This window comes from Macrobrachium nipponense, chromosome 17, assembly GCF_015104395.2.
Source record: "Macrobrachium nipponense isolate FS-2020 chromosome 17, ASM1510439v2, whole genome shotgun sequence".
NCBI classification, from domain to species: domain Eukaryota; kingdom Metazoa; phylum Arthropoda; class Malacostraca; order Decapoda; family Palaemonidae; genus Macrobrachium; species Macrobrachium nipponense.
In genome coordinates this window covers 87,431,114-87,449,143 of record NC_087210.1, presented here as the reverse complement: position 1 = coordinate 87,449,143, position 18,030 = coordinate 87,431,114, and the positions used below count along the sequence as shown (strand labels likewise).

Genomic DNA, 18,030 nt, shown 5'->3' with positions numbered 1-18,030 from the left:
TTTTCGTTTCAATTATACAATTATTACGTGAACATCGTTATTGATAGGAATATAGAAAATACTGTTTTACATATTTTTCATATCACGGCGGGTTGATTCAGTGAACGTCAAGAAAAATCATATTACAAAAATATGTACATAACCACGTCTTTTTAACTTTTACCCTCACCATAGAAATGAAAACCAATCCAACCTCATCCATCCTTCTTCAACATTGAATCTTATATTATTCTTCTGGTAATGAAAACTCGAAACAATGACGGTAATAACCGAGAAGATTGCCAACTAATGTCTTTGATAATCCTGCAATCATTCGTAATTAGAACACCGTTAGATTTATAACTCCAGAATTGTGTCTGTGTTTAAAGCTATTATATCTTGTGCTAAATGATACCTAATATAATTGTGATTGTACTGAGGTCTGTGGTCAATAAAATTATATATCTGTCTATCTGATGACACTGTGATTTTGACACCTACAAATTCTGACAGCTGACGATCGTGAGAGTTCGAATTCGTATCTATCTAACTCTGGCTACGACAGAGATAGAGAGAGAGAGGATGAGAAGAAGAGAGAGAGGGGGAGAGGAGACGAGAGAGAGAGAGAGAGAGAGAGATTTGATAAATTTATTGCACACATTGGCGTCAGACATTTAGTACATAGTAAAAATAATATTGTTTACATCTAGTATATAGTAATTAGGTTATACCAAAAGAGATCATATGGTTAACAAAATGATATTTAGAGTTTAGTTCATGAACATGATAAATTTCTAGGCCTTATTCCAGATTACAGCTAGATAAAATGTAGACAATCGGTTCCTTATTCAATACCACGGCCTTTTGGGTAATTTAGCCCAATGGAGAGAGAGAGAGAGAGAGAGAGAGAGAGAGAGAGAGAGAGAGAGAGAGAGAGAGAAGATACTTGTAGAGAAACATAAGTTAAAAAAATTTTATATGACCTAAACTGTGCAGTTTTGCTGTTTCGTCATAATGCATTTTTTTTCTTTAATACTGTGCCACGGTTTTGCAGCTAGGAAAGTGTGAGCATTTCTTTAATGAGAGAGAGAGAGAGAAGAGAGAGAGAGAGAGAGAGAGAGAGAGAGACCCACGCTTCACAACTTCATTTTAACTGACAAAGCACACTGGAGAGCATAAAGCAGTGTATAAAACGGTAAATACTCAAAATATTCCTTAGAAATATTTGTTTGTTTAGTTTAGGCAAGGATTGGGCTCTAAAATATCTAATAATCAACGCTTGCCGCTGCAAGTAGGCGTTCCTGGAATGTTGCAGGTAATCGTACCGGTGATTCCAACGCTAATTTCAGATAGTGATCTCACGCGGGCTTAACGTGCGTCCATTCCTCCATTTTCGATAGTGATATATTTTAAGGGTTAACCCTTGAGAATCACTACTAAATAATGCAAGTAAGAGATTGTATTGAAACTGCACTGATTTGTAACGTAAAATGATTACATTGAATTCAGATAGAGTATCTCCAACTTTGTGCCTGTGATCTTTCGTCTTATCTAACAGAGAGAGAGAGAGAGAGAGAGAGAGAGAGAGAGAGAGAGAGAGAGAGAGAGAGAGAGAATTTCAGTACCGTGTTACGTAACGAACCAACAAAACATTGGCCATTCCCCCTGTCAGAGAGAGAGAGAGAGGAGAGAGAGAGAGAGAGAGAGAGAATTGATAAAAATACTGAATTTTACGCCATCATCATTACTGATGAATACTAAGTCGCGAAAGAGGAAGCCTATGACGTGGGTCTAATTTCCCTCTTTCCTTACCTTTTCAGCATAATTCGTCTTTCCCTGCTTTTCCTTACAGATCATGCAACTCCCTTGAGTAAGCCACTTCGTCATCCACTGGTTTGCAATTCGGCTCGACGAGGTTGCAATATGGCTCTGGGCGGCCTTTCGCAGCGGTGCAATCTCGCGAGGCAGGGTGTCACTTTTCACCAATTTCACGGGAAGAGGTTAACTTGTCAACAGACGCCAACAGGAGCTGAGTTTCCTCACACTTCCACTGGTTCCGAGAAACGGCTGGTTAGCGAGCCATTAACAGAACAAGCCAGTTTACGTCCGGGACCGTCATCGGCTTATCGTCCGCGCAGCCAAATGAACCCGGCCAACACCCACTTCAGTCCAGCAGCAAATTATCGCAAGCAGATTAGAAGTCATCGCGTCTTGTTGACTTTAACGCGGGTAATCGTGATCGGACTGCTGTTTAACTACTTGGGTTTGACGTTTCCCACGGCAGAGGGAATTCCACAAGACAAGTACAGAAAATGGCTTCATGACGGTAAGAGTTGGGTCAATTTAAAATTGTGTGAGGTCGTTGCTTTTTTCACATCGACTCATCTACACTGAAATATGTTATAATATATATATATATATATATTATATAATATATATATATATATTATATATATAAATACATATCATTATAGCAATACATATTAATGGTTTAGCTACTATTATTATATGTGGCAACGTATATCAGAGTTCTTCGATGGTTTCCTATTTGTAATGATAGACACACAAAAAACTTCTGAAATATGTATTATTATTATAATTATATAATATATTTTAATAATATTATATATATATATATTATATATATATATATATGTGTGTGTGTGTGTGTGTGTGTGTGTGTGTGTGTGTGTGTGTGTGCGTATGCATGTATGTATTTATGTATGTATAGATATTATAGCAATAAATATTAAAGGATTATTACTATTATTATATGTAGCAACGTACATCACAGTTGTTCGATAGTTTTCTATTTGTAAAGATTGACACCAAAAGAAGAAGAAGAAGAAGAAGAAAAAAAAAGTTCTTGCACGTTCTTGGACAAATAATAACACGTCATTTCTCCCTAAAATTCTCATGGTAGCTACATCAGTGAATATTTCACTGGGGAAAGTGTTCTCTGAACGTTCTAAGGTTTTCACAATTTTCACAACACCAAGAGATGAACGTGATTGTGAGCCCGTGAGTCAATTCGACCACAGAATGCATTTCTCAAACAGAAATGTCAGAAGTCACGGGTTTTAAGATTCCAACACGTTAATTTTTTTTTTTTTTTTTTAAATATTTGAAAGCGTCACTGAAGTCGTAAAATTTAATGACCAGTGGAATCGCAGTGGCTGTTTTAATGAGCTTACCGGCAATTGCTATAAATAAGTCTCCAGTACGTCTGCATACCATTGCTCCAGTTTTTATTTATTTATTTATTTATTTATTTTACCTTATTAAAGGTGAATTCATTGTTGACATTTTTCTATTTGTTTTTACAGATGATCGTATGATTATTGCAGCAAAACCAGGGGATTTCGACAAAGAAAAAAGTAAGTGATTGCTTTGCGGACACATTTATGTCACACAAAAATTATGTTTTGTTCAATAAATTGTCTTTGACAAAGAAAACGTAATTGGTTGTTTTGCGGAGGTTCGTCGAAGTGAAACATTCTATTTTGTGCAGCAAATTAATTTAGAGGTGAAAAAGAACTTGCATATTAAAAATTAAAAGTGAAAATTAAAATTCATTAAAATTTATTAAAATTTATTATCAAAAGTAAAATAAAAATAAAAAAAACTGTTTATTTTTCAAGCGTGAAAATACATAAAATAAACAAGAAAGAAAGGTACATTTGAAAAGCCCTTTACTAATTATAAGGAATTGAGACATAAGAATTTATTAACGAGTGATTTTCATACCAGATATAAAAAACTAACATCAATATCTTTTTTACCAACAGTTTTAACATCGGGAGTGATTGACATCGAGATATTTGCTGACAACATCACCCTTGAGGTCAAAGTAGACGGCAGTAGGGTAAGATTCTGAGGCTAAGATTCTTAGGCTAAGATTCCTAGGCTAAGACTCAGAGGCTGAGACTCCGAGACTAAGACTCAAGGGCTAAGACTCCGAGACTAAGACTCAAGGGCTAAGACTCCGAGACTAAGACTCAAAGGCTAAGACTTCGAGACTGAGACTCTGAGGCTACGACTCAGAGACTAAGTCTCTGAGGCTACGACTTTGAGGTTACGACTCCGAGACTATGACTCAGAGGCTAAGACTCCGAGACTAAGACTCGACTAAGACTCAGGGCCTAAGACTCAGAGGCTGAGACTCTGAGGCTACGACTTTGAGGTTACAACTCAATTGCTAAGACTCAGAGGCTAAAACTCCGCGACTAAGACCTAAATCTCAGAGATAAAGTCTCAGAGACTAAGACTCTGAGGCTATGACTCGGAAGCTAAGTCTCATAGGCTAAGTCTCAGAGGCTAAGACTCCGAGACTAAACTGAGGCTAAGACTCTGAGGGTAAGACTCAGAGGCTATGACTCAAAGACTTTTGATTACATAACCGGATTTTGTAATAACTTTATATTTCAATAGAGTAAAGGGATAAAATAATTGAATCGTAATTTTCTCATGGAAATGTTCAATGGATAATACTCATTATTTTGTTCATAATCATGTTCCATTTAATTTCTTGATTTAATATTTTAGTTGCTTCACTTTCCATTCGGTCTTAGTATTCACGTGATTTACAATGGCTATTATTCATATTCATTATCCTTTGTTGGTGAGCATAGAATTATAGATAGGCAGGTGGCTGAATAGATAAACTTACCTTTCCACCTAATAATAACTATATTAACTGATTACAGAACAGTTGTTCACAAAGCCAGTTCTACGTGAACATCCTACAAACAGAAAAAGCAGTGCGATTATTTATATCTCTCTTTGTCATTGATTCAGTTATCAACCAGTCCTACTTTTTAATTTTTTATATTAGTTACGTAATTAAGAAAATGAATCGATAGATCATTTTAATATTTACAAAAAAATTTCTTCCTATTAATAGGTCATGTACATGCACAACGAAACTGTTAAGTCGTTGCCGAATGAATATCGGCCCACCCACCGGGGCATAGGGGTGGTGGTGTTGCACCCAACGACTGGGGAGGTGCTGACCACGGGTCACTACCAGACAGGTCAGCCTATGGCCTACAGGCCCTTTCTGGAGATGCTGAATAGCTTGCAGGCTGGAAGGATCCTCGTCCTAGCTGCTCCTGTAAGTTACTCGAGTTACCTGAAGGTAAACATTTGCTATTTGTTTGTGGGTTCATGCTAGACCTTGTTTGCAGAAAGTGAGACTCTTTCCTAAGCATCCATTCTTTAGGTCTTGTCTGGCAGGTTATCCGTCAGTGTGCCTCACGTGGTGCACGGTAAGGGGACGTTACTGCGTGACTCAACTTGGCATTACAAAGCAGGGTTCTTTTTTGCAAGGCTTTCCCTTCTGTTACCCCTAGCTGCAATCCCCATTCCTTTTACTATATCTCCGTTCATATTCTCTTTCTTCGACCTTACTTTCCTCAACCTTCGCTTAACAACTGTTGCATAGTGCAACTGCGAGGTTTTCCTCTGTTGAACATTTCAAACCTTTTTACTCTGTTTCCCTTTCAGCGCCTTTGGCCTAAATTTTCTATTCAATTCCTTTTTATAGCAGGTTATTATATGTTATGCCCCAAGGGAAAATAAGCAATACTGATATGTAACATGCAAAAAATCTCAAATTTTATTCTTACTCAGAAATCTTTGTAGTTAAGACTAATTAGTGAATAGCAACGAAGGATTTATCGGTATTTATCTACTCCACCCTTTCCTTTCTCTCACTTGCAGGGAGACTGGAGGTCTTATATGAACGAGGCTTCGATAGATTTCTTGACTGAATATATTGGCGGTTGGTATGTGGATGAAGTCTGCCTTGGAGAGATGTGGGCAGGCGTGGGTCTGATCAATGGCCCCCTGTGGGCCGAATCTATCACCACCATTGCCAATTACGCCAGGCCCAGCAGGTCTAGCCCAATCTACGTGTCCGTCACTGTGCCTAAATCCCCGGAAAGTAAGTTCATGGCAGCGATGGAAGTATGCATGGGAGCACGTTTTGGGATATTGGCCTTGTTATGTAACAATGTCCTAAAGTAATTCATTTCGTAAATGCTGGATTTTACTTGGCCATTTATATTTGGTCGTTACTTGAACCTCATCGCCGTTCTTGCAATTATACGGGGACGGACGTTCGATTGTCTGCATTTTTACAAGGCTTTCTTGCAATGAGTATACCATTTGAATGAACAATAAGGCAAGTTGAAGGTTGGATGAAGAAAAAAATTCTTTAACAGAAAATCAATTTGCTTCCCTAAATCTCTTTGTCACAAATTAGAAATTCAACCTACTATAGTAGATTCACATCAACCGGGCATCTGATGTCTAGGCCAGGCCCTTACGACGCTCCTGATTGGCTGTTGATAAGCCAGTCACAGGGGTGGAAACTCTCAGCCTTTCTCGAGAGTTCACACAGGCAGGATGTATGTTCCACCTCTATTGTGGGATACTTTTGAAAGACGTATCCCTCAGGAGAATGGAACATACATCCTGCCTATGTGAACTCTCAAGAGAGACTGGCCTAGACATCAGATGCACGGTTGATGTGAATCTAGTGTAACATACTAATTTACAAGTTCAGTTTCAACCAACAAAAACGTTAAGGTTACAGTCACTATAACTCACGTATCCTGCCTTGACCACTTTGTTCGTTGCAGAAAACAGGTGTGAATGGTACAGCGACCCAAAGCAAGAAGGCCGAGCGAGATTCTGCGAAACTTACGAGGGCTATGGGGACTTTTGTAGCTGCAATACCACTGAGGTCATATCACCGGCCGATGCTGTAAGTTATTTGCCCTTCTTGTTATGTGGATTCCTGCGAAATCTTTAGAGTTTTCAGTTGTAGTGTAATTGAATCGTCAATTATTTTGATTGAACGTAGGCTATATGTTATGTTGTCCTTTTCCGTCACCGTTTACAATATGACTTTCACGTTACAGGTCTTTTATTTATTTAATTATCTTTTTATAAGACTGAAGCAAAGGCAACTGAGGTAGCTCTTGCCTCCTTATGGGCTATATTTTTAACGCCTGATATCCCCTGCCTTCTCTTCCAATTAGTCTTTATATTATAATTTATATAATATATTATATAATATATATATATATATATATATATATATATATATATATATATAGATATATATGTTATATATATTATATATATATATATTACATATAGATATTATATATATTATGTTATATAACATAATATATATACATATTTATATATATATATATATATATATATAATATACATATAAATATATAATATATAAAATATATATAATATATATATATATATATATATCATATTATATTTATATAAATATATATATATAAATATATATATATATATATAATATATATATTAATATTATATATATATATATATATATTATAGATATAGATATATTATAAAGGTTTTTTTTCCTTAGTGGCAAAAAAAAAACCTTTGTTTATACATAGCATCACTTTTATATATTTCATGATCAAGTATTCATATATATATAATATATATATATATATATATATATATATTAAATATATACGTATATATTAACTGCCAACGACATACAGTCACGCAAAAATAACGAAAGCATCAATTTCCCATTGATTACAGCCTCCACTCGAGATGAAGGAACAAATTCCTATTGTTATCGCCACTGCCACGCGCCAGTCCAAGGTTCAAAGGTAAGTAATTTCAAGTCTTTCTCAGTCAGGGTTCATGAGCCTCAAATCAGGTATACTGATCTTTCCTGATCTTAGGCAGCACCTACACGATTTTTAATGCCTCTGCCTCGTCCAGCAGAAAACAGGTATTTCACAGTAACTTTTTATTCCAATTAAGCTAATTGGAAATGCTTAAATAGATAAACTAATGAATGGGTTGATTATACAGACGAAGAGTAATTGAAGCAATACTGCGTAGATAATGAAGAGGTATCTGACGATGATATGTTTAGGAATGTTTCCAGAAGCTGGAAGGTTACAGCATTGCTGTTTTCTGAGATTCAAGAGTGTATTTAGAACTAGAAGCCCAAGTGAAACTGGTTATAGTGGATTAAAGGAATTCTAGACAAAATACAACTATCGGGTGATGGTACTGGATGAAAAAGGCAAGTTTCCCAAAACACTGATTTTTCTAAAATACTAAGGAATTGGCTAGGTTAGAAAAAATAAGCCATGGGACACGTAGGAGAGAAGTGAGATAATTGTAGGAAATGATGATTTCTTTACGTCTTGTGGACGTTGAGAAAGCATCTGAATAAAATACACGGAACGAAAATAATGGCCAGACTTGAACAGGTAGGAGCAAACTACTAAAATAGAAGTGCACTTATTAGTCTGTACTTAAGCAGCAAATGGAAGTTATGTTATACGAGATTTCATGAGGAATGAAACAATTTTTCAGTTTCCGTTTTATCTGCAAAGTGAGTAAAAACAGGAGAAGCCTGAGTAGAATTTTAAGAAAAATAAATCAGTTGTCAGATGAGGTAGTGAAATGTCTGAGATATCCAGATACTCTGATGATGACAACAGAACCGCAGTTTTAAGGATGGACCAATACTGTTAACAAAAGTTTCTGCCATCATACCAGTCTAAATATTACAAAAACTAGGGTTCAGAAAGAAAAGGAGAAAGAAAACTCATAAAGATTTGCAGTAACGTTTGTTATAAAGATATTATCAGTCGGAAAGCTCTGAAAAAAATCTGATATTCCTAGCCTAACTAATTTCAGAAAGGGGCTTAAGTAGTTCACTCCCTCTGAACTTGCCTCTAGAAACCTTCAGTCCCTAGGAAAATCTAATAACATGATTATTTCCTAATAGAAACAAACAAAGTAGTAGGCCGTTAATACTAATGATTTTCCTGATTTAAGAATGTTCATGGAGTTTCCTCTTTTAACTTTCTCCAGACAGATTCAACAGCTATGGACGCAAGCTGGTGGCGGTAACACATCCATTCTGATATCCGTGGATGGACTGCAGAAGGAAGCCAGAGATTTCGCAGAGGTAAGGACAGAATTTGAAAATAAATAATGATATACGTTAGCGTCATTTACAGGTTGAAATGCAGGTTCTTGCGAAGTTTTTACTGTGGTTATAGCCCACTGTGTCACTGGTTGTAGTCTATTCTGTCCAAGCCTGAAGCTTTCTAGGTAATATAATGGCCTTTATGACAGATTACAAAGGGTTGTGTTGAATAATAATAATAATAATAATAATAATAATAATAATAATAATAATAATAATAATAATAATAATAATAATAATAATAATAACGTGGCTTTCCAGCGTTATGGGCAGAAACCTTCAGTGACCAAAAGACTGGGAAAATCATCACGCGTGAATTTTTGCTCACATAGGTGAAGCAAGAGACAGCAAAGGTTAATTCAAGCAGGCAGGACAGAGTCACTATCCAGAGTAAGCTGATCCTCATTTTGCAAATGTCTCACTACTGACCGAGCTCTTGTTTTTGCAGCTCATGGGCCTACAGGCAGTGTATCACCTGAATCCGGCAGCTCTGAAAACGTTGTCCAGAATTAGCCAGCACATCAAGTTTTCGATCTTCCAGGCATTCAAGTTAAACCCAGAAGCCAATAAGATTATCGTCCTGGAAGATGATCTCGTGCTTTCGCCGGATTTCATAAGGTATAAATTCCATGTCACTCTTTCCTTTAAATCAAGCTTTATATCACCATTTCCCAGTAGTTTTGTTGCCAGTAGTAACTGATAGCCTATTTGTCTGAGAATTTACCTCCCACGTTAATGTTCCTATCTTTTAGTTCAGTTTTCAATTCATGGCTACCTTTCCAGTCATTGTTACCTTATTTGCCCACTGCCATAAATCTGGAATCATATTCTTATTCATAATCCTGACATCAGTTGTGCCTAGTAAGTTCACGAACAACTTTATTTTCGGCCAGTTATTTCCATCAGACAGCTCCCCTCCTGGACGCAGACAAGACCATCTTCTGCATTAACGCCTACAACTACAATAGCTTCCTCCCGACGGCGATAGACACGTCCAGGCTTTACAGGGAAGAGGTCCTCCCGGCCTATGGATGGATGATTACCAGGGAACTGGCAGAGGAACTTCTTGTGGAATGGCCCACCATGACAGAGGTAAACAGTGCAATAAGAATGAGCTTCAGCTTCGGTTTAGTTGAATACGTTATTGTAGTGGGGATTTAAAGAAAGAAGCAATAGTCTACAGAAAATTAAATATTAATAATGCTTACAAGAAAATGAGCATACCAAAATTAAAATAGGCCAGATTTAGCATGACGCTTAGGCCTAACTGTAGGTACTCCCACTGTGCTAATAACAAGAGCATCTGAACATTACAACGAAATAATTTCCATGAATTACCAGATATATTCTCATGAGTAAGCTGACTTTTTTTTAACCGAGCCCAACAGCTCTGTTACCAAACGCATATTTCCTATTCTCCGTCTCTCTTCCTAAAGTGACTCATCCAGGGTTGGAATACATTTGACCATCTCATTCTTCAAATATACTATATCTAATTTCAGTTTGCAGATTGGGACTGGTACCTTAGAGCGAGAATTCAGATGGGAAGAGACATAGTGACTCCAGAGGTCTCTCGAACGTACCACAAGGGGTATGGCGGTTTCCACATCTCAGGGTGGGAGCAGTCTGCTTACCTAGACAGACGGGCTCTTAATGCAGACCCCGATGCCAAAGTTAATATATCATAGTAAGTACTTTGAGAAATGGGTTTCCGTTCCGTCATAATGATAATATAATAATAATAATTGTTCGCTTTATTATCTCTGCAGTTTAATGACTATAATGAAGTTGCATTTTGGATATAACAGATTAGGACACCAAGTATGCTCATATCCCTTCAAAAAACTGAGGCTAACTGCTCAAAGCACGTAGTTTTTTCTCGCGTTTGGAAATAATTTTGGACAACTGTTCACGACGGATTTCCATTTTGTCAGCATGTTTCAAATTTGTACAGCGCCACGCCAGCTCTGTGTTGTCAGATATATTAGAAAAAAAAATAATTAGACCTATCACTTGGCATCGACATGATCATTGGCAATGTTTTGAAGTTAATGGATCTTTGGCAGTGTTGTGAAGTTATTCTTAGAAGTTTAGTAACACTTATGCATAAGAACGTATGATCTTAGACTAACTATCATACAAAGATCTTATTGTAGCATGTTTACCCAACTTTTATTTTATTTTTTTTTTTCAGCTTAACCAAAGATGCCTACGAAGCCTATTTGGAGAGCGAACTAAGAAATGCCACCGTTCTGGAAATCAAAGAGCACCCCTGCGATAAGGAATACATACCAAAGGAAAAGGTGTAGATTTAAAACTACTTACAGAAGTCCACGCTAACAAAAATCATGGAACAATAATTACCAATCAAGGGTGAATTTTTTTTAAATACTTACATCAGTAACTACAATAGCATTTAAAAACATTCATTAACAGGAGAAGGGACCAGTAGATTATATTGAGCAAACTATTGTATTAACGAATCGACAAAGAACAAAACTCACACTTTTACTTTTATTATAGGTTGGAAGTTTTGTGGTGTACTTCTATGGCGAATATGAGACAGATACGAATTTTGCGTACTTTACGCTCGTCACGGTAAGTAGTAATTCTCAGAAATGTAACTTATTTACTTTGGTAACACGCCCACACACATATCACAAGAAGACTGAAGTATCTGTTTATTTTTTAGTACTAAGCACGAAACGTTACTTAGATATATCTGTTCAGTTAAAGTCACCATAAGAAAGTAATTTGCATATATTTATGATAAATTCGTGGTTAAAATAAGGTTGAATTGATCGAATATCTCATGAACAGACAGGTAATTGGACATAGGCTTATGTTAGCCTACGCGTATACTTTCTTCTAAACACACAAAAGCGCTCCTACTTTAAATTGCACATTAGATTTCTTCACTTTGACCAAACAGTATTCCTAATAAGCGAGACATGTTAAGTGTGACGCCGCTTTAGTATTTCTTTTCCATATTGAATTCTCTCATGCTGTCGTCCTCATTGACATATTACCTGCTTCCATCCTAAGTGTTTGCATCTTAAACTGATTTTAGTCTACTGCTTGAACTGCATATGATGGAACACGTAAGTCTATTCGAGAAAGCGTTGCCCTCAAGGTCTTCGATTTTTCAGTGTCTGAACGGCTACGAGAGGGGAAGAATGGAACACCACCACTACATGTTCACTCTGGGTTACTATGGCAACTCCCTGTACATCATTGGCTGCCCGGGCTCGTATTACTGGTAAGTATCTTGGGAAATTCAGTTCCCTAGTTTTTGTATTTCCTTACATAGACACCTTAATTCTTATGATCCCTTTACGAGTTTCCCTGCTGTCAAGAACGGTTAAATCCAGCAAGCTTATTTGATTAATAAAGTGACCCCGAAAGAAAATGGTCTCTCTGAGATTGTGTAAAAGAGAATTTCATTTTTTTTTTTACAGCAAGGTGAAAAAAGAAGACTACAACCGTCTAGTTTACAACCCTAGCAAGGACGACTTGAAGAGGTCGTTGACCTATAGGCAAAAATTCGTAAAGCATATGACCCACATTAAAGGCACTTACAGAATCAACACCACGAGCCTCTATGACGAAGTCACCTTGCAGAACTACGTGATCTGGGAAAGTAGTTTCATGATGTCGGAGATAGGAGAGGACGGGAAAATGGTCATGTAATCAGAAAGTCGAAATCGTCAGCAGGGATTGCTCAGCTGGTTAAAGCATTTGGTGTTGACTTGTAAATATGCTCATTTGAAGGTTCTATGGAAAATAGCTTCATAAAGATTTCTTCAGTAAAACTAATGCCTGGTTGTTGGAGACTCCATTATCCCATCCTTGCGATTATTTTACAAGGTTTATGGAAATATTCATGGTTATCTTTCTTTGTTACAACTGGTTCATCATTGCAGGCTTAGAGAGAGAGAGAGAGTGAGAGAATTATATTCATAGAATATAATGACGGTGCATGAAGAAGAGCGAAAGATAATGACAGTAAACAGTGGAAGAGGAAAAAATGTTAGCAACAACCATAGAGATAAATATAAAATACAAATGGAGAGCTATGTTCTCAGTCTAAAAAGATAAAGACAAGCCATTTTTAGTAATTTTGTAACGGATCTATTGTACAGTGTGCATAGTGTGTTATAATAATTGTTAATTAAATTTATTAGCCATCGTAACCCATTTTATTCTTCAGTAAACCAGAGACCTTGGAAATTTTGTCTTCACTTCAAAGAAATTGAAAGACATTCCCGTCGAAAAAATAATTTACGAAGGAAAGCGAAGTTATTAATGTAAAAGTGATTAGTGCATCTAATCATTAGGCTAGATTCGTTTCAGTAATTTATTTGAAAGGAAGACGTTGGCAAAGCTACAGAAGAGTTGCGCATCCAGATATCTTTATTAATGAAATATGTTATGACTGAATACAGGAAATGGTGCGTGTAATGTAAAACAGGACAGTATGACCATCTGAGAAATATGACGAGATGGTTTTAAAATTTGCCGTATTTTCCTTACGTAAAAAAATTATTAATGTTTACAGTCTGATTGGTCATTCTCCAGTTTAGGCCAGTATCGTTGGCAGAGTGATTGTGTAAGTTGGTGGTGAAGTACTATTCTACGATCTAGGTATATCCTATCACTAATTGTCTACTGTAAGTCATATTCCTAATGGCTTTGAACTGTATTTCAGTATTTTACCAGATTATTTACCTGAAGAATTCATTTTGTAATTAGGTATCTGAGGGAGTGTTAGGCCAGCCACAGCCTAGGTCTAAAAAATACTTTTAACAGGTGCATTGCTGCAGGTCAGAGTATATTATTTATTTCTAGCATAGCTAGGGTGCAGTTGCAAGCTTTCAGCGTGACTTGTCATGTGCTGATAACAATGCATAGCCTAGGTAGGCTCAGGCGGGTTAGGTTAATATAACTTTGGAAGTTAGATTAAGCCTAGGTAATTAGATTTGTGGGCATGTAGTGTTTACGTACACGGCTCATTGGGTCTGTGCAGTTGGTACTATTAACTACTTTAAAAGCCTGTGTACTAGGCCTTTGTAGGAGCAGGTTGGGTTGTCTGCTAATACCTTTCCGCACGTTTTTGTTTTAAACTTAAACTTTTCACGCCCTATTATACTAGGTATTACCTATAGGTATGTTAGGAAGTTGTGGTACGTGTATACCTGACAACTTTTTCCAATATTGTAGGGGCAGAGTAGATGCTGGATGGCATTTACCAAGTTTGGTACTAGATTACTTTTTCCTAACTTGTTTGTAACACTGTTGTAGCTTGTTTTAAAACACTATAAGAACGTACTGTTTTGCTGTCCAGCAGAATATTTTCTGAAACTTTTTTTTTTTCTTTTTCACTCCGTGATATCTTGCAGGGTTGCTTCTGTCAGTTCACACTTAATAAGACAAGATCTACCTCCGCCATTATAAATAAGACAAGATCTACCTGGCCACCTCCATTATATCTAATTTTGGCCACGAACCACTGCCATGAACTCTAGTTAGACATAGGGAACTCTCAGAGCTTACGCTTTCATTTCACTTTAGTTCAGTTACACACACACACCAAGGAGAAAGCTGCATTACTGTGGGTGACTCAGCTTACTAATTTCCCTTTAGCCACATAAATCACATAACTAAAGTATTAAACCTTCCTTTGGTTATCTCCATTCATTGGTCAGGTAGTTTGTTTGGCTGTGTAGAATTTTTGTCCTTCTCCCATCCCAGACTGGGCAGCCTTTGCACATTTTGTGCCTTGATCTGTACTTTTGCTATTTCATACACATACCCATTCACATTAATAAGAAAAAGAAAATTATGTCATAGGTATGGTGTGGGTATGAGAAGTGCAATTAAATGAGGGATTACTGTTATAGAAAAAGTGGGCGGTAAGTGAGCAAGACTTAGGAAGAATAAGAAGTAAATACAGAGAGGGACTGGATCTCAGAATAAATTGCAAGTGGAGAAATGCTGTTTGGAGAGATTAGTCCAAGGTCAATGGAGTAAATTCTAGTATTTTGAGGATTTGCCAAATGTTGAAGAGAGGGAGAGCAGGAATAATGCAGAATTGAAAGAGGATAGTGTAGGATGTTTTGAGGATAAATAAGAGGTGGGAGAATGGAAAGATGCCTGGAGTTGGTTATATATGGGATTACTAGTGAAATGACAGTGATAGAGGGATTGAGTGGTTCACAAGGGTGTGTAAAATGTGTGTAGATTATGGAAAAATTACAGAGGAATGTGTGAGGGGATAACAAAGGCGACTATATTATAGGTTTTAGTTAAGGGACAGGATGTGTGGATCATGTGTTTTTTAAGACATGAAATTGAGAAGCTTTGAAAATAGAGAGAAAACATGTGTTTTGCTCACTGGAAATCATACTAGTCTAAGTGTAATTAGTTTTGGTGGCCAATCCAAGTTAGAAGCATAACAATGGTATGTATATGTGCTAATTTAATTGAGTGAAGAATGTACGTATACTGTAAATAGTAGTGGAGTTTTCAGGCTCACTGTATGTACAAATGACTAAAGAAATTGGTTTGTTTTTTGAACTTTAACTGAAATAGGGATGTGAAGATCAGTGCCAAAGCAATTTTCAGACTTATGAACTTTAACTGAAATAGGGATGTGAAGATCAGTGCCAAAGCAATTTTCAGACTTCTGCCTTTACTTTTATTTATTTATTTTTTTTTTGCATGGTAGGAAGTTGTGGCTGTTTGCCTGGTCCCTGCCTATAATATGCCTGTATTGATTGTTTTTAATATACTATTCACACAATCAGTTCTTTCTTTCATATCTGACTTTTTGTTTCCTGAAACACCATCTTACCCATTCTTAATCACCCTCTTCATTTTATAATATCTGCTCTGGGGATTGTTACAAACCTCTTAATTATAGCAACCTTTGTAAAATAAAATAAAATAAAATAAAATAAAAGGCCCTCTGATGATAATATGTAGTATGCTAGCCCATGCCCTCTGCAGCTGGAGTTAAAAGTAGCAAATTGGACACAGGTCAGCTGGATTCGATGTCTTATTAAATTCAGCTCAAGAAGTGAATCTCATTGCCTTCCATTTTACTACCCGACAGGTTCAGGCCATTATCCAAGGAGTTTGGAGCTTGGATAAGCAGTGCTGCATAGACAGTGCACTGATCTCTGTTTGTGCTGTATGCCACACTAGGCTAGTATCTACATGAAGTCTCTAATGCACTTTCCTCTCATTAGAAGATATTAACATTACAAGAATTGCTATTCTTTCAAGATACTTCAAGGTATTGTAAAGCAATCCGTACTGTAGTACATAATTTGTTTGCACATTTTATACCTATATTGCAAACTTTGTAGAAGACAGTGTTTCTTGTTTCTAACCACTGTTTCGTTTCTTACATGTGAGTAGTATGTATTCCCTAAGGAAGTTAACTAGTCATTATGGCATAGTCATTTTAATATAAGGCCAACTTTAATTGTCCACACCTCTGGTAAAGCACAAATCCGAGGCCACAAAAGAGATGAACTTTGGACAGAGACGTCTGTCAACCTGTTCCTTCCCATTTTGCTGCCCTCATAGTTTTGAGAGTAGGTAGTAAAAATACATTTAAAAAAATATGAAACCTGGGAAAACTCAAAATGGCTAATTATTGGAAAGTAAGCCAAACCTCAGTGAGGTCTGGTGGATTAGTATGGTACACTTGACACCCACAGAATGATAAGGACTACCATACTGAATTCGGAGCTCTAACTTAATATAGGCTGGAACTTGTTAACATTAGTGGAAATCTTGCGGTCAAAAGGTATGTCAAAGAACTGGTTGACTTGGCCAAGACCCTTTCAAGGTGATTTTAAAGCTGAGTAAAGTGAGGCTGTTGCTTGTTGTCAGGGTAAACCCTTAACAAAATGACCTTTAGTGGTAGAGCTGAGATCAGGTAAATTTATTTTTTTGCTTGCACTACTAAACCTGGGTGCATATTTTATGCCAGCAAAAACAAACGGTATATATGTAAAATTTATTTTACATTATTAACATAGAAGGGAAAAATTAACTACAAATAATTTAAATTTATTTGTACTGATAATCTTTTAAATAGGACATAATTCCCAGTGTGTATTAATAATCTTATCTGTCAAGTTCATTCATGTAGGATACCCAAAACAATTATAGAAAAAATTTTAAGTAACATCTTTATTCTGTTTAATACACAATCATAAAATTTTCATACATAAACAATATGAAATACATTTCTGTCAACATTTTCATCTTTTAAAAAGCATGCAACAAAGTTATGTACAATCCCAGTACCTGTCATTCAATGACATATTTTGACTTATTGTCACAGCATACTTTATAGTGTCACTTAATTTAAAATATAGTCGGAAGTAAAGATCGTAAGTCTACACAGTAAACCAAATCACAGATAAAATCTAGGAATAAAGGTTGGGCGATGGCAGAATGAAGATGATTACAGAGGTTTACAAAACTAGATATTATTTGTTGCATTTTAATTACTATTTTTTTTAAACAAGTAATGATTCCTGAATACTTTAATGTCTTAACAGCATTATATACATGTCTGAACAGCATGACAAGAGCTTCATTATTGCACCTACAAATATGACTCCCACAGTATTTGGTTTCAGTCCACACTACAGTAAAACTCAAACTTGATTTTTATGTAGCGATGACAAAAAACGCACTCGAGTCTCTGTCAGCATGTCCAAATTGAAGACCCCATCATTTTCAAGACAGCAGTAGGCAAAAATATGGCATGTAGAGTAAATTAATATTTAATTGTTTCATCAAATATATACTACATATCATAGTCTGCCGTGTTCCCAGGATCATTAGTCTTTTGTTTGTCAGACAGAGGTAGGAAGTCTTACTAGATGGGCACTCTCTAGACCCTCATGTACATATACGTATATTTACTTACATATGTACATGCAGTTCTGCCATCATTCTCCAGATGTTTTTTTAAAGATATTTTAAATAACATCCCAACTTTGTAG

General features: G+C 36.4%; 1 protein-coding gene across 1 annotated transcript; it reads left to right on the top strand.

Moving 5' to 3' along the window:
* Window positions 1-1,834: 1,834 nt before the first annotated feature.
* LOC135196095 (protein O-linked-mannose beta-1,2-N-acetylglucosaminyltransferase 1-like) lies at window positions 1,835-12,749 on the top strand. Its single transcript, XM_064222549.1, has 15 exons — window positions 1,835-2,305; window positions 3,306-3,356; window positions 3,768-3,844; window positions 4,883-5,092; window positions 5,701-5,923; window positions 6,624-6,748; window positions 7,588-7,658; window positions 8,884-8,980; window positions 9,450-9,619; window positions 9,895-10,093; window positions 10,504-10,688; window positions 11,196-11,304; window positions 11,525-11,599; window positions 12,151-12,260; window positions 12,460-12,749. Exons 1-15 carry the CDS (start codon window positions 1,903-1,905, stop codon window positions 12,689-12,691), a joined length of 2,337 nt encoding a protein of 778 aa, XP_064078619.1. The 5' UTR covers window positions 1,835-1,902; the 3' UTR covers window positions 12,692-12,749.
* The last annotated feature ends 5,281 nt before the right edge of the window (window positions 12,750-18,030 follow it).

Excerpts from the sequence above, each read along its gene's own strand:
- LOC135196095 (XM_064222549.1), top strand. The coding sequence starts at position 1,903 with ATGGCTCTGGGCGGCCTTTCGCAGCGGTGCAATCTCGCGAGGCAGGGT. Across the intron at positions 5,924-6,623 it reads TGTGCCTAAATCCCCGGAAA|AAAACAGGTGTGAATGGTAC; the intron begins GTAAGTTCATGG and ends TGTTCGTTGCAG. Across the intron at positions 7,659-8,883 it reads CGCCAGTCCAAGGTTCAAAG|ACAGATTCAACAGCTATGGA; the intron begins GTAAGTAATTTC and ends AACTTTCTCCAG.